Source organism: Ranitomeya imitator, chromosome 5 (assembly GCF_032444005.1).
Source record: "Ranitomeya imitator isolate aRanImi1 chromosome 5, aRanImi1.pri, whole genome shotgun sequence".
NCBI lineage: Eukaryota > Metazoa > Chordata > Amphibia > Anura > Dendrobatidae > Ranitomeya > Ranitomeya imitator.
The window spans coordinates 389432180-389459818 of record NC_091286.1 but is presented as its reverse complement, the minus strand read 5'-3'; the positions used below and the strand labels follow the sequence as shown (position 1 = coordinate 389459818).

Genomic DNA, 27639 nt, shown 5'->3' with positions numbered 1-27639 from the left:
CGCATTGGTTGTATAGCCCTCAGGCCTCGCGTTGGTTGTATAGCGCTCAGGCCTCGCGTTGGTTGTATAGCGCTCAGGCCTCGCGTTGGTTGTATAGTGCTCAGGCCTCGCGTTGGTTGTATAGCGCTTATGCCTCACATTGGTTGTATAACGCTCAGACCTCAAATTGGTTGTACAGCACTCAGGCCTCGCGTTGGTTGTATAGCGCTCAGGCCTCGCTTTGGTTGTATAGCGCTCAGGCCTCGCTTTGGTTGTATAGCGCTCAGGCCTCGCGTTGGTTGTATAGCGCTTATGCCTCACATTGGTTGTATGGCGCTCAGACCTCACGTTGGTTGTATAGCCCTCAGGCCTCGCGTTGGTTGTATAGCGCTCAGGCCTTACATTGGTTGTATGGCGCTCAGACCTCACATTGGTTGTATAGCGCTCAGGCCTCGCGTTGGTTGTATAGCGCTCAGGCCTCGCGTTGGTTGTATAGCGCTCAGACCTCACATTGGTTGTATAGCGCTTAGGCCTCGCGTTGGTTGTATAGCGCTTATGCCTCACATTGGTTGTATAGCGCTCAGACCTCACATTGGTTGTATAGCGCTCAGGCCTTGCATTGGTTGTATAGCGCACAGACTTCACGTTGGTTGCATAGCCCTCATGCCTCACATTGGTTGTATAGTTCTCGGTAGGGTTGAGCGACTTTTACTTTTATAGGATCGGGTCGGGTTTCACGAAACCCGACTTTTTCAAAAGTCGGGTCGAGTGAAATCGGCCGATCCTATAAAAAACTCGGGGTCGGGGTCGGCCGAAACACGAAACCCAATGCAGTGCATTGGGTTTCCAATGGTTCCCAGGGTCTGAAGGAGAGGAAACTCTCCTTCAGGCCGTGGTATCCATATTTAAGTGTAAAATAAAGAATTAAAATAAAAATATTGCTATACTCACCCTCGGACGCGCCCTGGTACTAACCGGCAGCCTTCCTTCCTTAGAATCAGTGCGTGAAGGGCCTTAGATGACGTCGCGGCTTGTGATTGGTCGTGCGACCGCCCATGTGACCGCTCGCGCGACCAATCACAAGCCGCGATGTCACCGAAGGTCCTTCAAGCGCTGATTCTTAGGAAGGAAGGCTGCCGGTTAGTACCAGGGCGCGTCAGAGGGTGAGTATAGCAATATTTTTTTTTTAAATTCTTTATTTTACACTTAAATATGGGTTCCGATACCGATTTCCGATATTGCAAACATATCGGAACTCGGGATCGGAATTCCGATACCAGATTCAGAAGATCGCCGACCTCATGGCCGACCCCACACAGGGGTCGGGTCGGGTTTCATGAAACCCGACTGCCAAAAGTCGGCGACTTCTGAAAATGGCCGACCCGTTTCGCTCAACCCTAGTTCTCGGGGCTTGTTTCAGAACTACAGTCTTAGTTTTACTAGTATCAATATGTTTTAAGATTTGTGTAGTTTTTAAGTGATTGATTAAAGAAAACCTGTCACCATGAAAATACAGTCCAATCTACAGGCACCATGTTATAGAACAGGGGATCAGAGTAGATTGATAAATTGTTTTGTGAAAAAGACTCCGTACTTATTTATTCATTTAAACCACTGCACTTTCTGGGTCCAGTGGGCGGTCCTATTAGTGACTGACAGCTGTCTTTGTAGAAGTGTGCATATAGAGAGCTGCCAATCACCGATAGGACCGCCCACTAGACTGAAAATTACAAAAAAGAGCCAACGATTAAATCGTAGGTTATACTGATTTTTTTTTCTCACAAGATTATATGATGCAAGGTGATGTAGCTGCCTTTGGTGATTAAAAATTTGATTTGCAATTGACTACTTTTTAACTTAAGGGGGTTGTCCCACCATTATTACATGGTGCTTCCATGTTATACAGTAGGTCATCACAGAAGAATCATAATTTCAATGCTGTAAAATGATTCTTGGATAAGTAATAACATATTCTTGCAGTGGGGTGAAATCTAAACTGACTGGTAACTTTTACTGAGTGAAATCAACGTGGTCATTGCCCTGTGTCTTGGTTAGCGAGACCTTCATATTACAGGACAGAATAACCATAAAGCCTTTCATTTTCTGAAATATCTTGCTACTGGAGATGATCATAATGTAGTGTGTGGGACCCAATTCACATACGAATCGGGATCCATGTTTTCCAGTCATGCCTACCATTAGCAGTGGTAAGGACTACTTTAAGGCTATGTGCGTACGTTGTGGATTAGCCTCAAGAATTTTTTGTGCGGATTCTGCATCTCTTGGCAGAAAACGCAGGTGCGGATTTGACGCTTATTTTGTGCGGATTTACTGCGGATTTTGTGCGGAATGCATGCGTTTTTACCCCTGCAGATTTCTATAATGGAATGGGTACAAAAACGCTGCAGATCCGCACAAATGAAGTGACATGCTACTTAATCCACAGCGTTTGCGCACCATTAGCACAGCATTTTTTTTTCCTATTGATTTACCTTGTACAGTAAATCACTTGCGGATCTGCAGCGCAGGAAAACCCCAACATGTGCACATATTCTTAACCCCTTAACCCCTTTCTGACATATGACGTACTATCCCGTCGAGGTGGAGTGGGCCCGTATGACCACCGACGGGATAGTACGTCATATTCGATCGGCAGCGCTCACGGGGGGAGCGCGGCCGGGTGTCAGCTGCCTATTGCAGCTGACATCCGGCACTATGTGCCAGGAGCGGTCACGGACCGCCCCCGGCACATTAACCCCGGCACACCTTGATCAAACATGATCGCGATGTGCCGGCGGTATAGGGAAGCATCGCGCAGGGAGACCCCCGCAGCAACGCGATGTGATCGCGTTGCTGCGAGGGTCTCCCTACCTCCCTCCCTGTAGCAGGCCCGGATCCAAAATGGGGCATCCGGTTCCTGCAGGGAGGGAGGTGGCTTGCCAAGTGCCTGCTCAGGCGCTTGGTAAGCCTGCAGCACTGCAAGTCAGACCGGTGATCTGACAGAGTGCTGTGCAAACTGTCAGATCAGCGATCTGTGATGTCACCCCTCCCCCCCCCGGGACAAAGTAGAAAAGTAAAAAAAAAAATTTCCAAATGTGTAAAAAAAAAATAAAAAATCCTAAATAATGAAAAAAAACATATATTATTCCCATAAATACATTTCTTCATCTAAATAAAAAAAAACAAACAATAGAAGTACACATATTTAGTATCGCCGCGTCCGTAACGACCCAACCTATAAAACTGGCCCACTAGTTAACCCCTTCAGTAAACACCGTAAGAAAAAACCGCCGAACAAAAAGTGCAATAACACGCGATCAAAAAGACGGATATAAATAACCATGGTACCACTGAAAACATCATCTTGTCCTGCAAAAAACGAGCCACCACACAGCATCATCAGCAAAAAAAGAAAAAAGTTATAGTCCTGAGAATAAAGCGATGCAAAAAACAATTATTTTTTCTATAAAATAGTTTTTATCATATAAAAGCGCCAAAACATAAAAATATGATATAAATGAGGCATCGCTGTTATCATACTGACCTGAAGAATAAAACTGCTAAAATCCAAACAAACAGAAAAAAGAGCCACTAGAACATATTCGCACACCACCAATATTATTTCTTCTCTTTGTTTTTTTTATTTTTGCTCTTTTTTCTGTTTGTTTCGATATTATCCCAGCCACTTTGGTTCGCACCCCCATCATCTTTATATTAGTATTTGATATTAGAGTGCGTCAGCCTTTTTCATATTATTTAAGAATAAAACTGCTTTATCAATTTTACCAAACGCGGAACGGTATAAACGCCTCCCCCAAAAGAAATTCATGAATAGCTGGTTTTTGGTCATTCTACCTCACAAAAATAGGAATAAAAAGCGATCAAAAAATGTCACGTGCCCGAAAATGTTACCAATAAAAACGTCAACTCGTCCCGCAAAAAACAAGACCTCACATGACTCTGTGGACCAAAATATGGAAAAGTTATAGCTCTCAAAATGTGATAGCGCAAAAAATTTTTTGCAATAAAAAGCGTCTTTCAGTGTGTGACGGCTGCCAATCATAAAAATCCGTTAAAAAACCCGCTATAAAAGTAAATCAAACCCCCTTCATCACCCCCTTAGTTAGGGAAAAATTAAAAAAAGATATTTATTTCCATTTTCCCATTAGGGTTAGGGTTAAGGCTACAGTTAGGGTTGGGGCTAAAGTTAGGGTTAGGGTTGGGGCTAGAGTTAGGGTTTAGATTACATTTACGGTTGGGATTAGGGTGAGGGGTGGTTAGGATTACTGTTGGGATTAGGGTTAGGGGTGTGTTTGGATTAAGGTTTCAGTTATAATTGGGGGTTTCCACTGTTTAGGCACATCAGGGGCTCTCCAAACGCAACATGGCGTCCGATCTCAATTCCAGCCAATTCTGCGTTGAAAAAGTAAAACAGTGCTCCTTCCCTTCTGAGCTCTCACGTGTGCCCAAACAGGGGTTTACCCCAACATATGGGGTATCAGCGTACTCAAGACAAATAGGACAACAACTTTTGGGGTCCAATTTCTCCTGTTACCCTTGGGAAAATACAAAACTGGGGGCTAAAAAATAATTTTTGTGGGAAAAAAAAGATTTTTTATTTTCACGGCTCTGCGTTATAAACTGTAGTGAAACACTTGGGAGCTCAGAGTTCTCACAACACATCTAGATAAGTTCCTTGCAGGGTCTAGTTTCCAATATGGGGTCACTTGTGGGGGGTTTCTACTGTTTAGGTACATTAGGGGCTCTGCAAACGCAATGTAACGCCTGCAGACCATTCCATCTAAGTCTGCATTCCAAATGGCGCTCCTTCCCTTCTGAGCCCTCCCATGCGTCCAAACGGTGGTTTACCCCCACATATGGGGTATCGGTGTTCTCAGGACAAATTGTACAACAACTTTTGGGGTCCATTTTCTCCTGTTACCCTTGGTAAAATAATACAAATTGGAGTTGAAGTAAATTTTTTGTGAAAAAAGTTAAATGTTCATTTTTATTTAAACATTCCAAAAATTCCTGTGAAGCACCAGAAGGGTTAACAAACTTCTTGAATATGGTTTTGAGCACCTTGAGGGGTGCAGTTTTTAGAATGGTGTCACACTTGGGTATTTTCTATCATATAGACCCCTCAAAATGACTTCAAATGAGATGTGGTCCCTAAAAAAAAAATGGTGTTGTAAAAATGCGAAATTGCTGGTCAACTTTTAACCCTTATAACTCCCTAACAAAAAAAAATTTTGGTTCCAAAATTTTGCTGAAGTAAAGTAGACATGTGGGAAATGTTACTTATTAAGTATTTTATGTGACATATCTCTGTGATTTAATTGCATAAAAATTAAAAGTTGGAAAATTGCGATTTTCAAAATTTTTGCCAAATTTCCGTTTTTTTCACAAAGAAGCGCATGTAATATCAAAGAAATGTTACCATTATCATGAAGTACAATATGTCACGAGAAAACAATGTCAGAATCACTGGGATCCGTTGAAGCGTTCCAGAGTTATAACCTCATAAAGGGACAGTGGTCAGAATTGTAAAAATTGACCCGGTCATTAACGTGCAAACCACCCTTGGGGGTAAAGGGGTTAATTACACCACTCTAGGGAGGTAAATCTCAGGCACTTCTCTTAAAAACCTCTAGTTCCAAACAGAATCTTCATGTTTATTAAATATGCAAAAATCAAATTAATAAAAGCATGTCTATATTAACCGAATATGTTTACGAACCTGTAAGCTGATCTTTATCAGGTGTTAGACTCGTGGTGGTAGTACCAGATGCTTAAAAAAATTAAAGGGAATGTGTTGCAATGTTTATTTTTATATTCATTTTTTATTTTTAGAATTTATTTTGTATACAAAACTAAATATACCGTTTTAATATTTCTTTCTGCAGCCACTGGAGCCATTTTTATTTGCTGCTGTGCCAGTGTCTGAGCACGACGCTCACACACTGCAAATATGGCAGCCCCAGGCCATAGAAGACCGCAGCTGATGTCCAACCGCATCACCTATAATTGTGGCTGCCACAGCTATGAACTGGGTACAGCTGTGGGGGAGGCCATGCACTACTTTATGTTGGCCCTTTGCTGTGCACATAGCTACAATTTCCCCCTGTCACCACTCATGCAGTGGTGACAGGAGGACAGAGCAGTGGTGGTGAGCACAGTTGGGGCAGCCTGACAAAGTACTACTAATGACAAGCTGTTCTCACAACTGGAAGAAGACACTGCTGACCGCAGTCCTGCTTACCAGTATCACTTTAGTTGGTAATATCTCTGGAACGGTTCAACAGATCCCACTGATTCGGAGATTGTTTTTTTGTGACATATTGTACTTCATAATAGTAGTAAAATTTGTTCGGTTTGACTTGGGTTTATTTGTGAAAATATCAGAAATTTGATGGAAATTTTGCAATTTCCAAACTTTTGTTTCTTTTGTCCTTAAACCAAAGACTTATGTCACACATAATAGTTAATAAATAACATGTAACACATGTCTACCTTACATATGCACCATTATTAAAACATTATTTTTTTAAGATGATAGAAGAGTTAAAAGTTGATCAGCAATTTCTTATGTTTCCAACAAAATTTACAAAACAATTTTTGTAGGGACCAAATCACATTTGAAGTGACTTTGGGTGCGTATATGACAGAAAATACCTAAAAGTGACACCATTCTAGAAACTGCACTCCTGAAAGTCCCCAAAACCACAGCACATTCGAGAAGTTCATTAACACTTCAGATGCTTCACTGGAATTAACGCAATGTGGACGCAAAAAATGAACATTTTATTTTAGTCACAAAAACTTTAATTTAGCACCATTTTTTTTATTTTCATGAGGGTAACAGGAGAAAATGGACCCCAGAAATTGTTGTACAATTTCTCCTGAGTACGCCGATACCCCATATGTAGGGGAAAACTACTGTTTGGGCTCAAGGCAGGGCTCGGAAGGGAAGGAGCACCGTTTGACTTTTGGCTTGAATAGAGAGCAGACACCATCTTGCGTTTATAGAGCCCCAGATGTGCCTAAACAATAGAAACCCCCCTCAAGTGACAAGTGATTTTGGGAACTAGACGCTTCAAGTAATGTATCTAGATGTGTGGTGAGCACCTTGAACCCCCAAGTTCTTCACAGAAGTTTATAACGTAGAGCCAAGAAAATGTTAACAAAAAAAATCCCCCCAAAAGCCCCAAATTTTTAGTGTGACAAAATTTTCAAGTGTGACAGGAGAAAATGGACCCCATAATTTATTGTGCAATTTCCTCTTAGTACGCTGATACCCCATATGTGTAGGCAAACTTCTGTATGGGTGCACAGCAGAGCTCAGAAAGGAAGGTGTGATTTATATTGTTTTTTCCATGCATTGATGATTTTACAAACATTGATTTTTTTTTTTTTTTTTTGCATCACCATATTCTGAGAGCTGTAACTTTTTTAAAATTTTTTGCTTAATGAGCCATATTAGGGCTTGTTTTTAGTAACATAGTAACATAGTAACATAGTTAGTAAGGCCGAAAAAAGACATTTGTCCATCCAGTTCAGCCTATATTCCATCATAATAAATCCCCAGATCTACGTCCTTCTACAGAACCTAATTGTATGATACAATATTGTTCTGCTCCAGGAAGACATCCAGGCCTCTCTTGAACCCCTCGACTGAGTTCGCCATCACCACCTCCTCAGGCAAGCAATTCCAGATTCTCACTGCCCTAACAGTAAAGAATCCTCTTCTATGTTGGTGGAAAAACCTTCTCTCCTCCAGACGCAAAGAATGCCCCCTTGTGCCCGTCACCTTCCTTGGTATAAACAGATCCTCAGCGAGATATTTGTATTGTCCCCTTATATACTTATACATGGTTATTAGATCGCCCCTCAGTCGTCTTTTTTCTAGACTAAATAATCCTAATTTCGCTAATCTATCTGGGTATTGTAGTTCTCCCATCCCCTTTATTAATTTTGTTGCCCTCCTTTGTACTCTCTCTAGTTCCATTATATCCTTCCTGAGCACCGGTGCCCAAAACTGGACACCGTACTCCATGTGCGGTCTAACTAGGGATTTGTACAGAGGCAGTATAATGCTCTCATCATGTGTATCCAGACCTCTTTTAATGCACCCCATGATCCTGTTTGCCTTGGCAGCTGCTGCCTGGCACTGGCTGCTCCAGGTAAGTTTATCATTAACTAGGATCCCCAAGTCCTTCTCCCTGTCAGATTTACCCAGTGGTTTCCCATTCAGTGTGTAATGGTGACATTGATTCCTTCTTCCCATGTGTATAACCTTACATTTATCATTGTTAAACCTCATCTGCCACCTTTCAGCCCAAGTTTCCAACTTATCCAGATCCATCTGTAGCAGAATACTATCTTCTCTTGTATTAACTGCTTTACATAGTTTTGTATCATCTGCAAATATCGATATTTTACTGTGTAAACCTTCTACCAGATCATTAATGAATATGTTGAAGAGAACAGGTCCCAATACTGACCCCTGCGGTACCCCACTGGTCACAGCGACCCAGTTAGAGACTATACCATTTATAACCACCCTCTGCTTTCTATCACTAAGCCAGTTACTAACCCATTTACACACATTTTCCCCCAGACCAAGCATTCTCATTTTGTGTACCAACCTCTTGTGCGGCACGGTATCAAACGCTTTGGAAAAATCGAGATATACCACGTCCAATGACTCACCGTGGTCCAGCCTATAGCTTACATCTTCATAAAAACTGATTAGATTGGTTTGACAGGAGCGATTTCTCATAAACCCATGCTGATATGGAGTTAAACAGTTATTCTCATTGAGATAATCCAGAATAACATCCCTCAGAAACCCTTCAAATATTTTACCAACAATAGAGGTTAGACTTACTGGCCTATAATTTCCAGGTTCACTTTTAGAGCCCTTTTTGAATATTGGCACCCCATTTGCTATGCGCCAATCCTGCGGAACAGACCCTGTCGCTATAGAGTCCCTAAAAATAAGAAATAATGGTTTATCTATTACATTACTTAGTTCTCTTAGTACTCGTGGGTGTATGCCATCCGGACCCGGAGATTTAAGAGACGGTTTGGTGTTTTCATTTCTGTAATTTTTTTTTTTTTACATAAGACTTTAATTGCTTTTTATTCACTTTTTTGTGAGTCCGTATGAAGAAAAAGCAACATTTTTGCATATTTTTTATTTTATTATGGCGTTCGTCATACGGAATGAATAACGTGTCGGTTTTATAGATCGGGTAGTTCAAGATACGGCAATATCAATTATTTTTTTTGTTTATTTTGGTTTTATCACTTGCGCTTTTTAGGGTTTTTTTTTTTTTTTACATATTTCATTTTACTTTTTTTTTTCCTACTGTGGGACATGTATATTTTGATCTCTGGTCTCATACACTGCAGTACTCGTATACTGCAGTGCATGAGACTGTCTGTGTCTCACTGACACAGCCTGTGAGACCCAGCTTATTGCTGGATCTCACAGGTCACCATACCCTGGAGTCATCACATGACCTCAGGGTACCATGTTACCCATCGGAACACGCAATTCTTATCGCATTGGTCCGATGGTTTCTAAGGGGGTCTTGTAACCCCGTGTAACCAATTAAATAACGCTGTTGCAATTGACAGTAGTATTTAAGGGGTTAATCTGCCCCAATCAGCTCCAAAACCGGGCGGGGCTGATACCGTAGGGTGTTAGTGGTCATGTACAACTGACACCCGCAGGAATTTCAGACGTGGGGCGGTGCTACACTCTTATTCCTCAGTGTTGGTAAAAACCGGCGCTGAGGAATAAGGCCCCTTAACGGCCGCCTTTAACTCTAGAACGCGTACCCTGGGCCTCGCAGGCCTGCTAGGCTACTTGTTTTCTATTATCTGTAAAACTACATTAGTTAGAATTTTGAAACTCAAGGTAATCCTCAGGTATATAGTTGTTAGTAATATCCAGTTGTTCATAAATTTTTATGTTATAGGCATCTCGTATAGCAACACTTTTTTTGTGACTACCCCAGATTCACGTACCTGGGGCCTTTGAGGCCTGCTTTGGTTTACATGTACTCCTCAGTCTTTTTGTCTGTACTGTTGTTGGGGAAGAACTTATGACTCAGTCTTTATGACTATTGGTCGATGGCTGTTGCTGGGAAGAGTGTGGATTCTGCCTGACATGGTAATGTGATCCTGGAAGGGAGTTTCCCCTCACAAAGTAACGTGATTATGATGTCAGTACAGGTCCTTTAGTCCTAAATCCTAGTTGCTGGAGAGACTTTGGAGGAAGAAGTCAGCTTTCTTTGGTCTGTAACAAAGAACCTTTCTGAGCTCCAAAACCAGAGGCTTCTACTGCACTTACAAGAAAGTGATCTGTTGAAGGTAAGAGTAGGGGGGCTGTACTTTACCCTAATCACACAAACACTAACAAAGTCTTAGCACACACAGTGTATAGTGCACAAGCCTGATTGTAATCTTTATTTTTTACTTTTCATTTTAGTTTACTCACATCTAAAGGTACCGTCACACTTTAGCGACGCTGCAGCGATACCGACAACGATCCGGATCGCTGCAGCGTCGCTGTTTGGTCGCTGGAGAGCTGTCACACAGACAGCTCTCCGGCGACCAACGATCCCGAGGTCCCCGGTAACCAGGGTAAACATCGGGTTACTAAGAGCAGGGCCGCGCTTAGTAACCCGATGTTTACCCTGGTTACCATCGTTAAAGTAAAAAAAACAACAGCTACATACTTACCTACCGCTGTCTGTCCCCGGCGCTCTGCTTCTCTGGTCTGGCTGTGAGCGGCAGGCAGCCGGAAAGCAGAGCAGTGACGTCACCGCTCTGCTTTCCGGCCGCTGTGCTCACAGCCAGACCAGAGAAGCAGAGCGCCGGGGACAGACAGCGGTAGGTAAGTATGTAGCGTTTGTTTTTTTTACTTTAACGATGGTAACCAGGGTAAACATCGGGTTACTAAGCGCGGCCCTGCGCTTAGTAACCCGATGTTTACCCTGGTTACCAGCGAAGACATCGCTGAATCGGCGTCACACACGCCGATTCAGCGATGTCAGCGGGACCTCAACGATCAAAAAATGGCCCAGGCCATTCCGACACGACCAGCGATCTCACAGCAGGGGCCTGATCGCTGGTACGTGTCACACATAGCGAGATCGCTACTGAGATCGCTGTTGCGTCACAAAACTTGTGACTCAGCAGCGATCTCGCTAGCGATCTCGCTATGTGTGACGGGGCCTTAAGATTACAATGGCACAGTCTACATCAAGGGGATTGACTGTCCAAGAAATTGAGGCGATTATTTTCAATAGTGATGAAGACAATGACATTTCTTTGTCAGATGAAGAGTATATTCCACCAGCTAATGTATCAACTTCATCGTCCAGCGATTCCTCAGATGATGAAGAAGTAATGGATCCAGCAGAATGTGCAAGTAGAATATCTAAAACAAATGTTTTTTGGAACAGTACTGCTGTGGCTCATGCACGCACCCCACCACATAACATTATTAGAGTTCCTCAAGGAGCTGTCGGAATTTCCCAATTCATGTCCAAAAAAGATGTTTTCAGTAAATTTGTTTCAGATGATATTGCAGATGAGGTAGTTTTGTGTACGAATGTGGAAGGTAAACGTATTGCTTCGGAAAAAAAAAAAACTTGGAAAAATTTAACTAAAGAGGAACTATATGCCTATATTGGCCTTACTCTTCTGGCAGGGTCAACTAAATCATATGATGTGCCAATCAGAGAGTTATTTCTGAACCCATTTGCAGATCCACATTACAAAGCCACTATGTCCGTAGATAGATTTGAGGCTATTCGGAGATGCATTCGTTTTGATGAAAAGAGAACTCGGCCTGTGAGATTGGCAACCGATAAATTAGCGCCTATTAGCTATATATGGAATCTTTTTTATCAAGAACTGTTACAAACTTTACAATTCTAGCGAATATGTGACAGTGGACGAACAACTTCTTGCCTTTAGGGGACGTTGCAAATTTATCCAATATATGCCCAGTAAGCCAGCTAAATACGGCATAAAAATTTTCTGGATGTGCGATTCAGCAACTTATTATGGGATGAATGGCATGATTTACTGTGGAAAAGAAGCTGACGCTCCAGTCCAGAAAGATCTATGTTCCAACATAGTGAAAACACTAGCTTTACCAATTTTCCATTCTGGAAAAAATATCACTATGGATAATTATTTTACTAATTTAGAACTGGCCAATTTTTTGCTTCAGAAACAACTAGCACTTGTTGGTACAATGAGACCAAACCGCCGCGAAATTCCACCAATAATGAAGCACAATGCACAGCAACCAATCTACGAGAGTGTATTCGGTTTCTGCAATGAGGCAACAATGGTGTCCTATAAAGCTAAGAAAGAAAAATCTGTGATATTACTGAGCACAATGCATCACGATGAAAGTATTGACACCAATGACAGGAAACAAAAACCTGAAATTATACTTCATTATAATAAGACAAAAGGAGGTGTCGACAAGATGGACGAAATGATTACTGAATATTCGTGTAAAAGGCAGACTAAACGTTGGCCTGTTGCCCTTTTTTCCAATATCCTTGATGTGTCAGCCCTCAATAGCTATATTGTTTATTGTCAAACTAATCCAGAATTCCATGCCAACAGGAATGACAAGAGACGTCTATTTTTGACAGAACTTTGTTATGAACTTTTGATGCCTACTATGCTAGAGAGAAGCAGCACAAAATGCTTATCAAGGTAAATTACAGAGGCAATGATCCGATGTGGAATATGCTTTCAGGAACAGCCAGAGCAAAGAGAAAAAAAAAGAAAGCGTTGCTATATTTGTCCAGCAAAGAAAGAAAGAAAATCGTAGCGTTTCTGTTCTACTTGCGGACAAAATGTATGCAGGGAACATTCTGAAGAAAAAATAATATGCAAGAATTGTCGGGGGAATATGTAAAGTGGAAAATAAATATTCCTGCACCAAGTTTGCTACAGACTTTATGTAAAAACTTTTTATAAGAAAAAATGTATCCATCATAAAAAATTGTACTGAGTGAATATATTGGGCGTGCCCGTTTAGTTACATTTTTGTTGTTTTATGTACATAATTTTTTTTGGAATTATACGCATCTTAGGCTATGTTCCAAGTAGCGCTGGGGTTCACCAGAATGGGATCCATAATGGATCTGACCTCCTGGTAACTCCAGCTAAGGCTGATGGAATGCCGGGATTCCACCAGCCTTAGCTGAGGTCACCAGGAGGTCAGATCCATTACGGATCCCCTCCTGGTGGACCCCAGCGCTAGTGGGAATGCATCCTTACTTTGCAAATTTAAAATAAACTTTGAAAAGTATTTTTATTTGAGTTATTCCATGTTATTTGCACACAGGCCTAAAAGGCCCCAGGTACGTGAATATGGGGTAGTCACAAAAAGAGCGTTGCTATACGAAATGCCTATAACATAAAAATATACGAACAACTGGAAATTACTAACAACTGAGGAATACCTAGAGTTTCAAAATTGTAACTAAAGTAGTTTTACAGAAAATAATAAAAAAGTAACCTGACAGGCCTGCGAGGCCCCAGGTACGCGTTCTACCAGCCTTAGCCGGGGTCACCTGGAGGTCAGATCCATTACGAAATCCCGTCCAGGCTGACCCCAGAGCTAGTGGGAATGCATGCTTACTTTCAAATAACTTTGAAAAAAAAATTTTTTGAGTTATTCCATGTTATTTGAAAACAGGCCTCAAAGGCCCCAGGTACGTAATAGTGTAGATTTCTATGGTCACGCATTCTAGGGTTAAAAGGTGTATCGGTGGTCGTTAAGGGGTGAGAGGTCTGTGATGCAGGGATGTCTGAGTAAGGCTTTACGGCTGCATCTGCAAAGTGGATCGGAAGAGCTGACTTTGTCACAATCTCTTTTGAAGTCATCATAGACATCTGAATGAGGCTTTACACTGAGCAAAGCCGTAGTTACAATCATATTTTGTGTGATAAATTCTGCTAAGCCATGTATTTAATCCTGTCATGTGTGACACATCCTATCCTGTAATACACTGAGCAGAATCCGTGCTGCCAGCCGTCCTTGGTGACACTGTCCACATGTCATTATCATTTTTCAATCACCAAGAAGGCTTCACACTGTGATCAAAAAGTTCATTCTCCCTTATCCCTTTACACCCAGAATGCGGGGAGCAGTGATGTCAGACACAAATGAGCAGACCCTGTCCATTGCTGCAATCGTAATGCGAGTCACCAACACGCTAGGTTTTCATGGACAATTTTAACAGCTTCTTGGCCTAGTATGTTTGAAAATATCAAAACTTTTTTTCATGTGCTATACCATTTTAAAGAATGAAAATATGGTTATGGAAAAAATACACCTTTTTAACTTTTTTTCCAATTGTTTTCATTTTTTATGACATATTTCTATAAAAAGTACTATCAGCGCCTATGAAGTCCAAAAAATATTCTGATAAGATGACCACTTTAGTGGTAGTAAAGTTATAGTGGTCAGAATATGAAGATGCTGAAACAGATTTATACATTTTTTTTAAGGGAACCTGTCATGTTCCCCGTGCCCCCAGAACCACCAGCATTTGTCTCCATCGCTTAATTCCTTGCCTTAGTCCCTGTATTACATTACACGCATAAACAGATCTTTAAAGAAAGTATTTCTAAAGGCAGATTTTGATATTGTGAGGCAGTGACCCCTGTTACAGCTAGGGGGCGCTGTTTGTGCTTTCCAGAATGCGCATGGTGGCGTAGTGAGGCCATGAGGGCGTATGGCAGTCACAGGTGTGGCTGTGATTAGGATGCTGAAGCAGTGACTGATTAACCCCTTCCCGACCCATGACGCCACGTAGGCGTCATGAAAGTCGGTGCCAATCCGACCCATGACGCCTATGTGGCGTCATGGAAAGATCGCGTCCCTGCAGATCAGGTGAAAGGGTTAACTCCCATTTCACCCGATCTGCAGGGACAGGGGGAGTGGTAGTTTAGCCCAGAGGGGGTGGCTTCACCCCCCCGTGGCTACGATCGCTCTGATTGGCTGTTGAAAGTGAAACTGCCAATCAGAGCGATTTGTAATATTTCACCTATTATAACGGGTAAAATATTACAATCCAGCCATGGCCGATGCTGCAATATCATCAGACATGGCTGGAAATACTAATGTGCCCCCACCCCACCCCACCGATCGCCCCCCCAGCCCTCCGATCTGTCCGGTACACTGCCCCGCTCCCCTCCGTCCTGTGCTCCGCTCCCCCCCGTGCTCTTGTCCGCTCACCCCCGTGCTCCAATCACCCCCCCGTGCTCCAATCACCCCCCCTGCACTCCGATCCACCCCCCCACGTGCTCCGTTCCACCCCCCCATGCTCCGTTCCACCCCCCGTGCTCCGTTCCACCCCCCCCCCCGTGCTCCGTTCCACCCCTCCCGCGCTCCTATCCACCCCCCCATGCTCCGATCCCCCCCCCCCGTGCTCCCCCCCCACCCCATCATACTTACCGATCCTGCCGGGGTCCGTCCATCTTCTCCCTGGGCGCCGCCATCTTCCAAAATGGCGGGCGCAGTGCGCCCGCCGAATCTGCCGGCCGGCAGATTCGTTCAAAGTGCATTTTGATCACTGAGATATAATCTATCCCAGTGATCAAAATAAAAAAATGATAAATGACCCCCCCCTTTGTCACCCCCATAGGTAGGGACAATAAAAAAATAAAGATTTTTTTTTTCCACTAATGTTAGAATAGGGGTAGGTTTAGGGCTAGGGTTAGGAGTAGGGTTAGGGCTAGGGTTAGAGCTAGGGGTAGGGGTAGGGTTAGGGCTAGGGTTAGGGCTAGGGTTAGGGTTAGAGCTAGGGTTAGGACTAGGGTTTCGGTATGTGCACACGTATTCTGGTCCTCTGTGGATTTTTCCGCTACGGATTTGATAAATCCGCAGTGCTAAACCGCTGTGGATTTATGGCGGATTTACCATGTTTTTTCTGCGCATTTCACTGCGGTTTTACAACTGCGGTTTTCTATTGGAGCAGTTGTAAAACCGCTGCGGAATCCGCAGAAAGAAGAGACATGCTGCGGAATGTAAACCGCTGCGTTTCCGTGCAGTTTTTCTGCAGCATGTGTACAACGATTTTTGTTTCCCATAGGTTTACATTGAACTGTAAACTCATGGGAAACTGCTGCGGATCCGCAGCGTTTTCCGCAGCGTGTGCACATACCTTTAGAATTAGGCTATGTGCACACGGTGCGGATTTGGCTGCGGATCCGCAGCGGATTGGCCGCTGCGGATTCGCAGCAGTGTTCCATCAGGTTTACAGTACCAAGTAAACCTATGGAAAACCAAATCCGCTGTGCCCATGGTGCGGAAAATACCGTGCGGAATCCGCAGATGAAATCCGCACAAAAAACACTGGAAATCTGCGGTAAATCCGCAGGTAAAACGCAGTGCCTTTTACCCGCGGATTTTTCAAAAATGGTGCTGAAAAATCTCACATGAATCCGCAACGTGGGCACATAGCCTTAGGGTTAGGGTTGGAATCAGGGTTGTGGTTAGGGTTGTGATTAGGGTTATGGCTACAGTTGGGATTAGGGTTAGGGGTGTGGGGGGGTTAGTGTTGGAGGTAGAATTGAGGGGTTTCCACTGTTTAGGCACATCAGGGGTCTCCAAACGCAACATGGCGCCACCATTGATTCCAGCCAATCTCGTATTCAAAAAGTCAAATGGTGCTCCCTCACTTCCGAGCCCCGACGTGTGCCCAAACAGTGGTTTACCCCCACATATGGGGTACCAGCATACTCAGGATAAACTGCGCAACAATTACTGGGGTCCAATTTCTCCTGTTACCCTTGTGAAAATAAAAAAATGCTTGCTAAAACATCATTTTTGAGGAAAGAAAAATGATCTATTATTTTCACGGCTCTACGTTGTAAACGTCTGTGAAGCACTTGGGGGTTCAAAGTGCTCACCACATATCTAGATAAGTTCCTTGGGGGGTCTAGTTTCTAAAATGGGGTCACTTGTGGGGGGTTTCTACTGTTTAGGCACACCAGGGGCTCTGCAAACGTAACGTGACGCCCGCAGAGCATTCCATCAAAGTCTGCATTTCAAAAGTCACTACTTCCCTTCTGAGCCCCGACGTGTGCCCAAACAGTGGTTTACCCCCACACATGGGGTATCAGCGTACTCAGGAGAAACTGGACAACAACTTTTGGGGTCCAATTTCTCCTGTAACCCTTGGGAAAATAAAAAATTCTGGGCTAAATAATTATTTTTGAGGAAAGAAAACGTATTTATTATTTTCACGGCTCTGCGTTGTAAACTTCTGTGAAGCACTTGGGGGTTCAAAGTGCTCACCACACATCTAGATAAGTTCCTTTCGGGGTCTAGTTTCCAAAATGGGGTCACTTGTGGGGGGTTTCTACTGTTTAGCCACATCAGGGGCTCTGCAAACGCAACGTGACGCCCACAGAGCATTCCATCAAAGTCTGCATTTCAAAACATCACTACTTCACTTCCGAGCCCCGGCATGTGCCCAAACAGTGGTTTACCGCCACATATGGGGTATCAGCGTACTCAGGAGAAACTGGACAACAACTTTTAGGGTCAAATTTCTCCTGTTACCCTTGGGAAAATAAAAAATTGCAGGCTAAAAGATCATTTTTGAGAAAATAATTTTTTTTTTTCATGGCTCTGCGTTATAAACTTCTGTGAAGCACTTGGGGGTTCAAAGTCCTCACCACACATCTAGATTAGTTCCTTTGGGGGTCTAGTTTCCAAAATGGTGTCATTTGTGGGGGATCTCCAATGTTTAGGCATACAGGGGCTCTCCAAACGTGACATGGTGTCCGCTAATGATTGGAGCTAATTTTCCATTTAAAAAGCCAAATGGCGTGCCTTCCCTTCCGAGCCCTGCCGTACGCCCAAACAGTGGTTTACCCCCACATATGGGGTATCAGCATACTCAGGACAAACTGGACAAGAACATTTGGGGTCCAATTTCTCCTATTACCCTTGGCAAAATAGGAAATTCCAGGCTAAAAAATCATTTTTGAGGAGAGAAAAATTATTTTTTATTTTCATGGCTCTGCGTTATAAACTTCTGTGAAGCACCTGGGGGTTTAAAGTGCTCACTAGGCATCTAGATAAGTTCCTTGGGGGGTCTAGTTTCCAAAATGGGGTCACTTGTGGGGGAGCTCCAATGTTTAGGCACACAGGGGCTCTCCAAACGCGACATGGTGTCTGCTAACGATGGAGATAATTTTTCATTCAAAAAGTCAAATGGCGCTCCTTCCCTTCCGAGCCTTACCATGTGCCCAAACAGTGGTTTACCCCCACATGTGAGGTATTGGTGTACTCAGGAGAAATTGCCCAACAAATTTTAGGATCCATTTTATCCTGTTGCCCATGTGAAAATGAAAAAATTGAGGCTAAAAGAATTTTTTTGTGAAAAAAAAGTACTTTTTCATTTTTACGGATCAATTTGTGAAGCACCTGGGGGTTCAAAGTGCTCACTATGCATCTAGATAAGTTCCTTGGGGCGTCTAGTTTCCATAATGGGGTCACTTGTGGGGGAGCTCCAATTTTTAGGCACACGGGGGCACTCCAAACGTGACATGGTGTCCGCTAAAGAGTGGAGCCAATTTTTCATTCAAAAAGTCAAATGGCGGTCCTTCCCTTCCAAGCCCTGCCGTGCGCCCAAACACTGGTTTACCCCAACATATGAGGTATCAGTGTACTCAGGACAAATTGGACAACAACTTTCGTGGTTCAGTTTCTCCTTTTACCATTGGAAAAATAAAAAAATTGTTGCTAAAAGATAATTTTTGTGACTAAAAAGTTAAATGTTCATTTTTTCCTTCCATGTTGCTTCTGCTGCTGTGAAGTACCTGAAGGGTTAATAAACTTCTTGAATGTGGTTTTGAGTACCTTGAGGGGTGCATTTTTTAGAATGGTGTCACTTTTGGGTATTTTCAGCCATATAGACCCCTCAAACTGACTTCAAATGTGAGGTGGTCCCTAAAAAAAATGGTTTTGTAAATTTCGTTGTAAAAATGACAAATCGCTGGTCAAATTTTAACCCTTATAACTTCCTAGCAAAAAAAAATTTTGTTTCCAAAGTTGTGCTGATGTAAAGTAAACATGTGGGAAATGTTATTTATTAACTATTTTGTGTCACATAACTCTCTGGTTTAACAGAATAAAAATTCAAAATGTGAAAATTGCAAAATTTTCAAAATTTTCGCCAAATTTCCGTTTTTATCACAAATAAACGCAGAATTTATTGACCTAAATTTACCACTAACATGAAGCCCAATATGTCACGAAAAAACAATCTCAGAACCGCTAGGATCCGTTGAAGCGTTCCTGAGTTATTGCCTCATAAAGGGACACTGGTCAGAATTGCAAAAAACGGCAAGGTCTTTAATGTCAAAATAGGCTGGGTCATGAAGGGGTTAAAAAGCCCTGTAGTAGAGGGGGAGGTGTGTCAGTGGTGTTCTTGGAAGCAGACAGAGCAGTTTTCTGCAGAGCTCTTTCTGTGTGGAGCAACACGGGCAAAAGTAACCAGAGAGACTGACACCCTTAGTCTTGGGCTGTTATATGCTTACCCGGCTGCCATCTGGCGGATAAAGAGTGATGTGCACTGCGTGAGTACAGAGACTTGGTACCGGCGTGCGGTCGCCCAGGGAAACTGGACAAAGGGAAGTCCGGCCTGTTTATGGACTGCAAACTAAAGCCGTGTATTGTGTATTTCTAATGGACTGTGTGAAGTAACACATTAAAGGAACGTTTTGTTTGAACTTGCTTGGGTCACTGCCGTTTCACTGTGTACGGTGCTACCGCTGCATCACAATATGGAAGTGAAGCCTTTGACTAGTCCATGGGACGTTGGTTTCCCCCGACTAGTCTGCCTACTAAGCATGTTATCTCGTCCCTGTGGGATTTTTTTTTTCTTTTTCAAAACATAAAATAATCACTATGTAAAATCGGGGCAGGTCACTGAGGGATCATTGAGCCCGTCATAAGCCATCAGTATTAATATCTAAACAGAGCACCACATGAAGACCCCCCTAACAGACCTCCCCTAAGCACGAGCATATCATTACCTCAAAACTGAAAATAAAAATTAAACTACAGAACGGATTTCATCACCCCAGGTATCATTTTACTCAGTATAATGACGCCAACCTGACACTGTCTGTAGGTTACTGAGCACAATTCTGCTGACAGGTTCCCTTGCTTTAATGTTAGGCCTATCTATTCCTTTTCCCATGTGTCCCATTAGGACATTTAGCCTGTCATTGTTGCCTTACATCAATCTAATTGAAGCAGGAGTTCATGATCTTCCGCTCTTCGCTAAATGGGTTGAAGCCAAGAGTCTTTAAGCCAAAACTAATTTTTTGTGAATAACAATTTGGAGCTAAGAGAGTTTTTTTCAAGGTCCTCTCGATGGCTCACATGTAATTTTGCAATCCCTTCTGTCAAAAGTCACACACTACAGTGCAAGATCATGCTTTTGTGAGAACAGATCTGTAAATCGATGATGGATTGACTCTGGCTCTGTTTTACATCTTCTTTTTCTGCCAAGTATTACTCTTACCAGAAAAGCGAAACATTCCTATGTGCCATTATTTCTCTCTACTCAGCAAAATTACCACTTGTGTACAGTGTTGCGGCTTGGATCATTTTATTTCTTTAATTGGGTCCTACTACCCCATGAGGCTTAACATTTTTACTCCCAAGTTTTTGTTACCATCTTTTGAAAGTTTTTAATGCAGTGATGTACTGTAAAATGTTTGTAATGGTTCTTGAAAGACAATTCCATAAACTGAATACTTTCTAATAATAATAATAATTTTTATTTATATAGCGCCAACATATTCCAGCAGCACTTTACAATTACGCCGGGACATGTACAAACAATAAATTTGGTACAAGTTAAGACAATTTAAACAGTGACATTAGGGGTGAGGTCCCTGCACGCAAGCTTACAATCTACAAGGAAATGGGGGGACACAATAGGTGAATAGTGTTTGTTATTTCAGTTCTGGCAATTATAATAAATAGGGATTTTCATACAAAGCTGCATGATCCCGTCATCAGCCCGTGTGTTTAAGTGCAATAGTCAAGTATCAAGTGCAGTTATCATGTGTATGGAGGGTGTGGAGACAGATGAATAGTAGGGTGCAGATTCTGAGTAATATTTGGAAGGAAGGGAACAGGGCAAAGTTAGTTTACTGAGTAGATGATGTTGTAGGCTTGTTTGAAGAGATGGGTTTTCAAAGCGCGCTTGAATAGGTCGGGGCTAGGTATCAGTCTGATCGTCTGGGGAAGTGCATTCCAGAGAGCTGGCGCAGCACGACAGAAGTCTTGGAGACGGAGGTGCGAGGTTCGGATTACAGGGGATGTTAGTCTTAGGTCATTTGTAGAACGGAGGGCACGTATAGGGCGACAGACAGAGATGAGAGAGGAGATATAAGGCGGTGCAGAACTGTGGAGAGCTTTGTGGGTGGGAGAGATGAGTTTATATTGGACCCTGTAGCGAATGGGTAGCCAGTGTAATGACTGGCACAAGATGGAGGCATCGGTAAAGCGGCTGGACAGAAATATGACTCTGGCTGCAGCATTCAAGGTGGATTGGAGAGGAGAAAGTTTGGTAAGAGGGAGACCGATCAGAAGAGAGTTGCAATAGTCCAGACGGGAATGAATGAGAGCGACAGTAAGAGTCTTAGCAGTTTCAACGGTGAGAAAAGGTCGGATTCTGGAGATGTTTTTAAGATGCAGGTGACAGGAGCCAGTGAGTGATCAGATATAGGGAGTAAAGGAAAGTTCGGTGTCGAATATCACCCCAAGACAGTGGGCATGCTGCTTGGGAGTTATGGTTGAACCCTCCAGGGTAATTTCGATGTTGGGTAGAGTGAGGTTAGTAGAAGGGAGAAACACAAGAAGTACCGTTTTGGAGAGATTAAGTTTCAGGTAGAGGGAGGACATGATGTTAGAGACAGCAGACAGACAATCCTTGGTATTTTGAATTAGGGTAGGGGTGATGTCGGGGGAAGAGTCTAAGGACTCTTAGCAGCAGCTGGTATTGTAAGGTATGTTTTTATTGATATATATGAAATACTGTATTTCTGGAAATCCTAGTAATAAATATGGTGGCCTCTGTGACAAAAATATACCGTGTGCAACCTAAACTAGAGGTTAGCCGGTATCACGTCTTAGTATTATATTTGCCTAGTGATGTTTTGTTTTTGGAGGGGGTGATTTTTTTTTAAAAGCTGGACTTATGGGGTAAGCTGTAAACACATTAAAAGGGTTTTATGTTTGCAAAATTTTGTTGACATATCCCAAGGATAGGTCATCAATACTAGATCAGTGAGAAACAGACTTCTGACACCCCCACCCTTAAGCTGTTATAAGCCCAGGCGAATGCTGGATACTGCCGAACAAGTGTTATTTAAGGATAGGCCATCGATGTCTCGTGGCTGGATAACCCCATGGAGGGCTCATTCACATGGCCGTATTTTTGTTCCAAGTGCTGTACGTGGAATAGGGCAACACTCGGACCAGTTATTCAATAGCTGCTCTAAAAAATGGATTGTATACGAATTGCATACAAATGACAAGTGAAAAAGAAATCATCCCATTTTTCTGGATGAAGCACTGAATAATTATTCTATACGCTCAAGTGAACCTACCTCCCAGGGTAATATAAAAAAACAGTCAGTTTCTTCTAGAAAAATGGGACAATCATGTGCACAGCCACTTCATTTGTTCTAATAAGAGTGTCGAACATCAGCAGAGCGCAGGGCTCGGCCGTCTCCCATTAGGAGTGAGAGGAGCTGTGGGGTGCATGATTGACTACCACTCCGTTCAGCCGGGGCCTTTCAGATCTACAGTTCTGTAAATCACTGGTGGCCATGATGGTCAGACACTCAGCGAGTGGAAACTTATCCCCTATCCCAGGGATTGAATTTAACTTTTATACTTCAGAATATCCTTTAAACTAAGAATAGTCAATTTAATGGCAGTTTGCAGAATATTGTCTTTTTAGACAGATGCATACTACTTGTATTTAGCATATTAATAATCTCTATTCTTATTTTTTTTTCTTTTGTATTTTTTTAGGTTACAAGATCACTAGTTATGACAAGCATGTCCACTGAGTAAGTTCCTCCACTCCATTCCTGTTTTGTATTTTTTTTCATGATGTACAGCGATGGTTCCTCCAAATAGAAGTACTATTAATGTATTGTCTGTGTAATCTGTTGATTACTGGAAGCCTATGATAATTGCAATACAAGCCTTGCTGTTCAATTCCAACTTTCCAGTTTTAAGCAGAAGTTTATAGTAAATTATATAGAAAAGGAACAAATCGGTGGCTTCACTTGCACTTTTACCTTTACTGTTAAAGGGATACTTGTGTCTTCTTAAAGTAACACCTATCCATTATGCAAATTGCCTCTTCAGAGAAAAAGAGGACTTGAACTCTATAGCGCCACCTATTGGAAGTAGCGATCCTACAAGTCACAATAAACCCTTTAACGAGTCGTGCATTATGACTTGGGATGAGAGCCAAATCAGTATCTCAATTCGCAGACACGGTGTTTTGGGCTGTTGGCCCTCGTCAGTGCGAAGTATGAGAACTGATTTGAATAGGTGACAGGCTCTGGACTGAGGTCAAAGAGGTAAGGTTTCTCCTTGTGGAGCGTGACATATCAGCTCTAGCTTATCAAGGTAAGGTGGCTTATTTGCCGTGCATTAGATACCCTAACAGTTTTTGGCTATGTGCACATGTTGCAGATTTCCTGCAGATCTGCAGCTTTTTTTCCACGCAGAAATGCTGCAGATCTGCAAGTGATTTACAGTACAATGTAAATCAATGGCAAAAAAAAAATGCTGTGCTAATGGTGCAGAAAAATCTTCACGGAAAACGCAGCTGATTCAAAAAGGGACCATGTCAATTCTTTGTGCAGAACTGCACCCACTCCATAATAGAAATCTGCAGGGGTAAAAAAAGGAAGAAATCCGCACAAAAATCTGCAACGTGTGCACATACCAAAAAAAGGTGCAGATTCTGACCTGCATTTTCTGCCAAGAAATTCAGAATCTGCACAGAAAATTCCACAGTCAAATCTGCAACGTGTGCATATAGCCTTAGATTGGTATGGGTCGCACCACTAGGACATAACCGATTGCCAAATAGCACAGACAGTCAAAAAAAAGCTGAGCACTACGCTGACTTACCGTTAGCAAGTTTTGTCAGTGCATCGACTTTAAATGGAAAATGTTCTCCTTACCATAGCCTGGTGGTCAGAGGAAGATTAGTGGGGATCCCAATGTCAGGACCTACACTGAGAGAACAATTATTACTAATTCACTGGATATGGGATTATTTATGAAGAATGAATAACCTATGGAATAAATGAGATTTATATAAATCAAAGTTTAAGTATAGGGATAGTAGAATCCCACCCAGCTATCCTGCTTTGCCTGTCTATGAAGTGCATATAGTACATCACCCAACTTTCCACACAGACTTGCCTCTGCTCCTAGCATCCACATGGTATGTCTTTCAACTAAGCCCAGCTTTACCCCAGTGTTATTTATGACCTTGTTTACTTTGGCTTGACTATATGCATCTGGTCCACTCTTAAGGTACCGTCACACTAGACGATATCGCTAGCGATCCGTGACGTTGCAGCGTCCTGGCTAGCGATATCGTCCAGTGTGACAGGCAGCAGCGATCAGGCCCCTGCTGTGATATCGCTGGTCGGGGAAGAAAGTCCAGAACTTTGTTTCGTCGCTGGACTCCCCGCAGACATCGCTGAATCGGCGTGTGTGACACCGATTCAGCGATGTCTTCGCTGGTAACCAGGGTAAACATCGGGTAACTAAGCGCAGGGCCGCGCTTAGTAACCCGATGTTTACCCTGGTTACCATCGTTAAAGTAAAAAAAAAAACCGCTACATACTTACCTACCGCTGTCTGTCCTCGGCGCTCTGCTTCTCTGGTCTGGCTGTGAGCACAGCGGCCGGAAAGCAGAGCGGTGACGTCACCGCTCTGCTTTCCGGCTGCCCGGCGCTCACAGCCAGACCAGAGAAGCAGAGCGCCGAGGACAGACAGCGGTAGGTAAGTATGTAGCGTTTGTTTTTTTACTTTTAGGATGGTAACCAGGGTAAACATCGGGTTACTAAGCGCGGCCCTGCGCTTAGTTACCCGATGTTTACCCTGGTTACCGGGGACCTCGGGATCGTTGGTCGCTGGAGAGCTGTCTGTGTGACAGCTCTCCAGCGACCAAACAGCGACGCTGCAGCGATCCGGATCGTTGTCGGTATTGCTGCAGCGTCGCTAAGTGTGACGGTACCTTTAGTTCTCTGACCAAGATGAACAGAGACCACTCCTCTCTGCTTCATACCTGAATGCACTTTGTAGCACATATATTGCATAGCTCAAGTTAGCAAAGACTTTAGTCTGCATTGTGTGTCATAGAAGTGTGAAGATTACTGTAGAATTAAAACCAGAATTGAACCAAAAGGGATCTGAAGGTAACTAGACACGGTCACTGTAAACAATGTTTCTGTTAGTTTTCACTCTCACCCCTATAATCCTTCACTTTATGCTAACTCGCCTAATCCCTTCTCCTAGTATGGAACTGTTCATCTCTTCTTCAATCCTCCCTATCCATCTCACCTCCTCCTCTGAACTGTTCCTCAACATACAATCCTCCGTCTCCAAGCACAGACCGCCCCCTCATGCCCTCTCCTGCTCCCACCTGCTAACACTTTCTCTGCTCCTCACTGCTGGTGATATATCTCCAAATCCTGGCCCTCCTCGCCACATCCCCAGTCATTTCTACCTCCCATCCACGCTCTATCACAAGCTTCCGTAACCTCTCTAGCCTTATACTCATTCGCCGAGCCTGCTTCCCCAGTCCCACTAACAGGAGCTCTGTTGAACGCTCGCTCTGTCTGCAACAAGCTTTCCTACATCCATGATCTTTTTGTTACTACCAAACTTCCCTTCCTAGCCATCAACGAAACCTGGCTCACCACTTCTGACACAGCCTCTCCTGCTGCACTTTCGTATCCACCTTTCTCACACAACCCGCCCCAGCAGCGAGCATGGTGGAGGAGTTGGTATTCTCCTGTCAGATAGCTGCTCGTTCACCCCAATCCCACTGCCTCCTTCTGTTACCCTCTCTTCTTTTGAGGTGCACACTGTGCGCATCTACTCCCCTTCCAACTGGCTGTCATTTACCGCCCCCCAGGGCAAGTCACCACCTTCTTTGACCACTTCACCACCTGGCTGCTTCATTTCCTCTCCACTGACATCTCCATTATCATCTTGGGCGACTTCAACATCCCCATTGACACTTCCCTCTCAGCTGCCACTAAACTATCTCTCACTTCTTCCTTCTTCCTCACTCAATGGTCTTCAACAGCCTCCCACAAAGATGGTCACACACTGGACCTAATCTTCAACCACCTCTGCTCGCTATCTAACCTCTATAACTCGCCTCTTCCTCTTTCTTACCACAACCTACTCACATTCTCTTCCCTCTCCACTCCTTGTCTACAATCCCCACCCCACAAACTTGCACACCCTTGTAGAAATCTTAAACACCTTGATCTACTCTCACTCTCTGAATCCCTCCTCCCTCTCACAGACATAAGTTCCCTACACAATGCGGAAGACGCTGCCGCTCTACAGTATATAACACCACAATAGCTGTAGCTTTGGAATCTGTTGCCCCTCTCACACATACCAAAGCTCGCAAAATCAACAGACAGCCTTGGCACACCAGCCTGACCAAAGAATTGAGGTGAGCTTCCAGGGCTGCTGATGGAAAAGATCCCACTCCAGCTAGCACTTCATCGCATTCAAACAGTCCCTCACTACTTTCAAGACCACACTCGCCACAACTAAACAAACTTACTTCTCATCTCTCATATCCTCCCTGTCTTACAACCCTAAACAATTATTCAACACCTTCAATTCTCTCCTTCGTCCCCCAGCACCTCCTCCCTCCCCACTCATCTCAGCTGAAGACTTTGACTCATTTTTTTAAGCAGAAGATTGATAACATCAGAGACAGTTTTGGTCAACAACCCCCAGAGCCCTTCCTCCCAACTTCCCTGCCCTCCACCTCCAAAACCAACGATTACAGAAGATCGACTCTCAAGATCGCATCTCACCACCTGTGCACTTGACCCTATTCCATCCCACTTCATCCCAAACCTCGCCACAGTCTTCATCCCAACCCTAACCCATCTCTTCAACCTATCACTAGCAACTGGTGTTTTCCCCTCAAGCTTTAAACATGCCTCAATCACACCTATCCTCAAAAAGCCCTCTCTTGACCCATCCTCTGTATCTAGCTGTCGCCCTATATCACTTCTCCCCTATGCCTCCAAACTACTGGAAAAACATGTCCATCTTGAACTGTCCTCCCATCTCTCTTCTTGCTCCCTCTTCTACCACTTACAATCTGGCTTCTGGTCACACCACTCCACTGAAACTTCCCTAAGGTTGGGTTCACACTGCGTTGTGTGAACCCGTTTAACGGACTACATTACACTGCGGCATAACGCGGTGTAACGTAGTCCGTTAACGCCGCCATTACTTGAAATGGCGAACGCATTGCTAGCGCACGCCCA

The 27639-nt window shown here is 43.4% G+C and overlaps 1 protein-coding gene across 1 annotated transcript in view; it reads left to right on the top strand.

Moving 5' to 3' along the window:
* The window catches only part of MCPH1 (microcephalin 1), a 502356-nt gene that overhangs the window by 129264 nt on the left and 345453 nt on the right, over window positions 1-27639 (top strand). The window contains exon 10 of the mRNA XM_069726820.1: window positions 23108-23145. Coding sequence (XP_069582921.1) covers window positions 23108-23145 — 38 coding nt within the window. The remainder of the gene's footprint in view (window positions 1-23107; window positions 23146-27639) is intronic.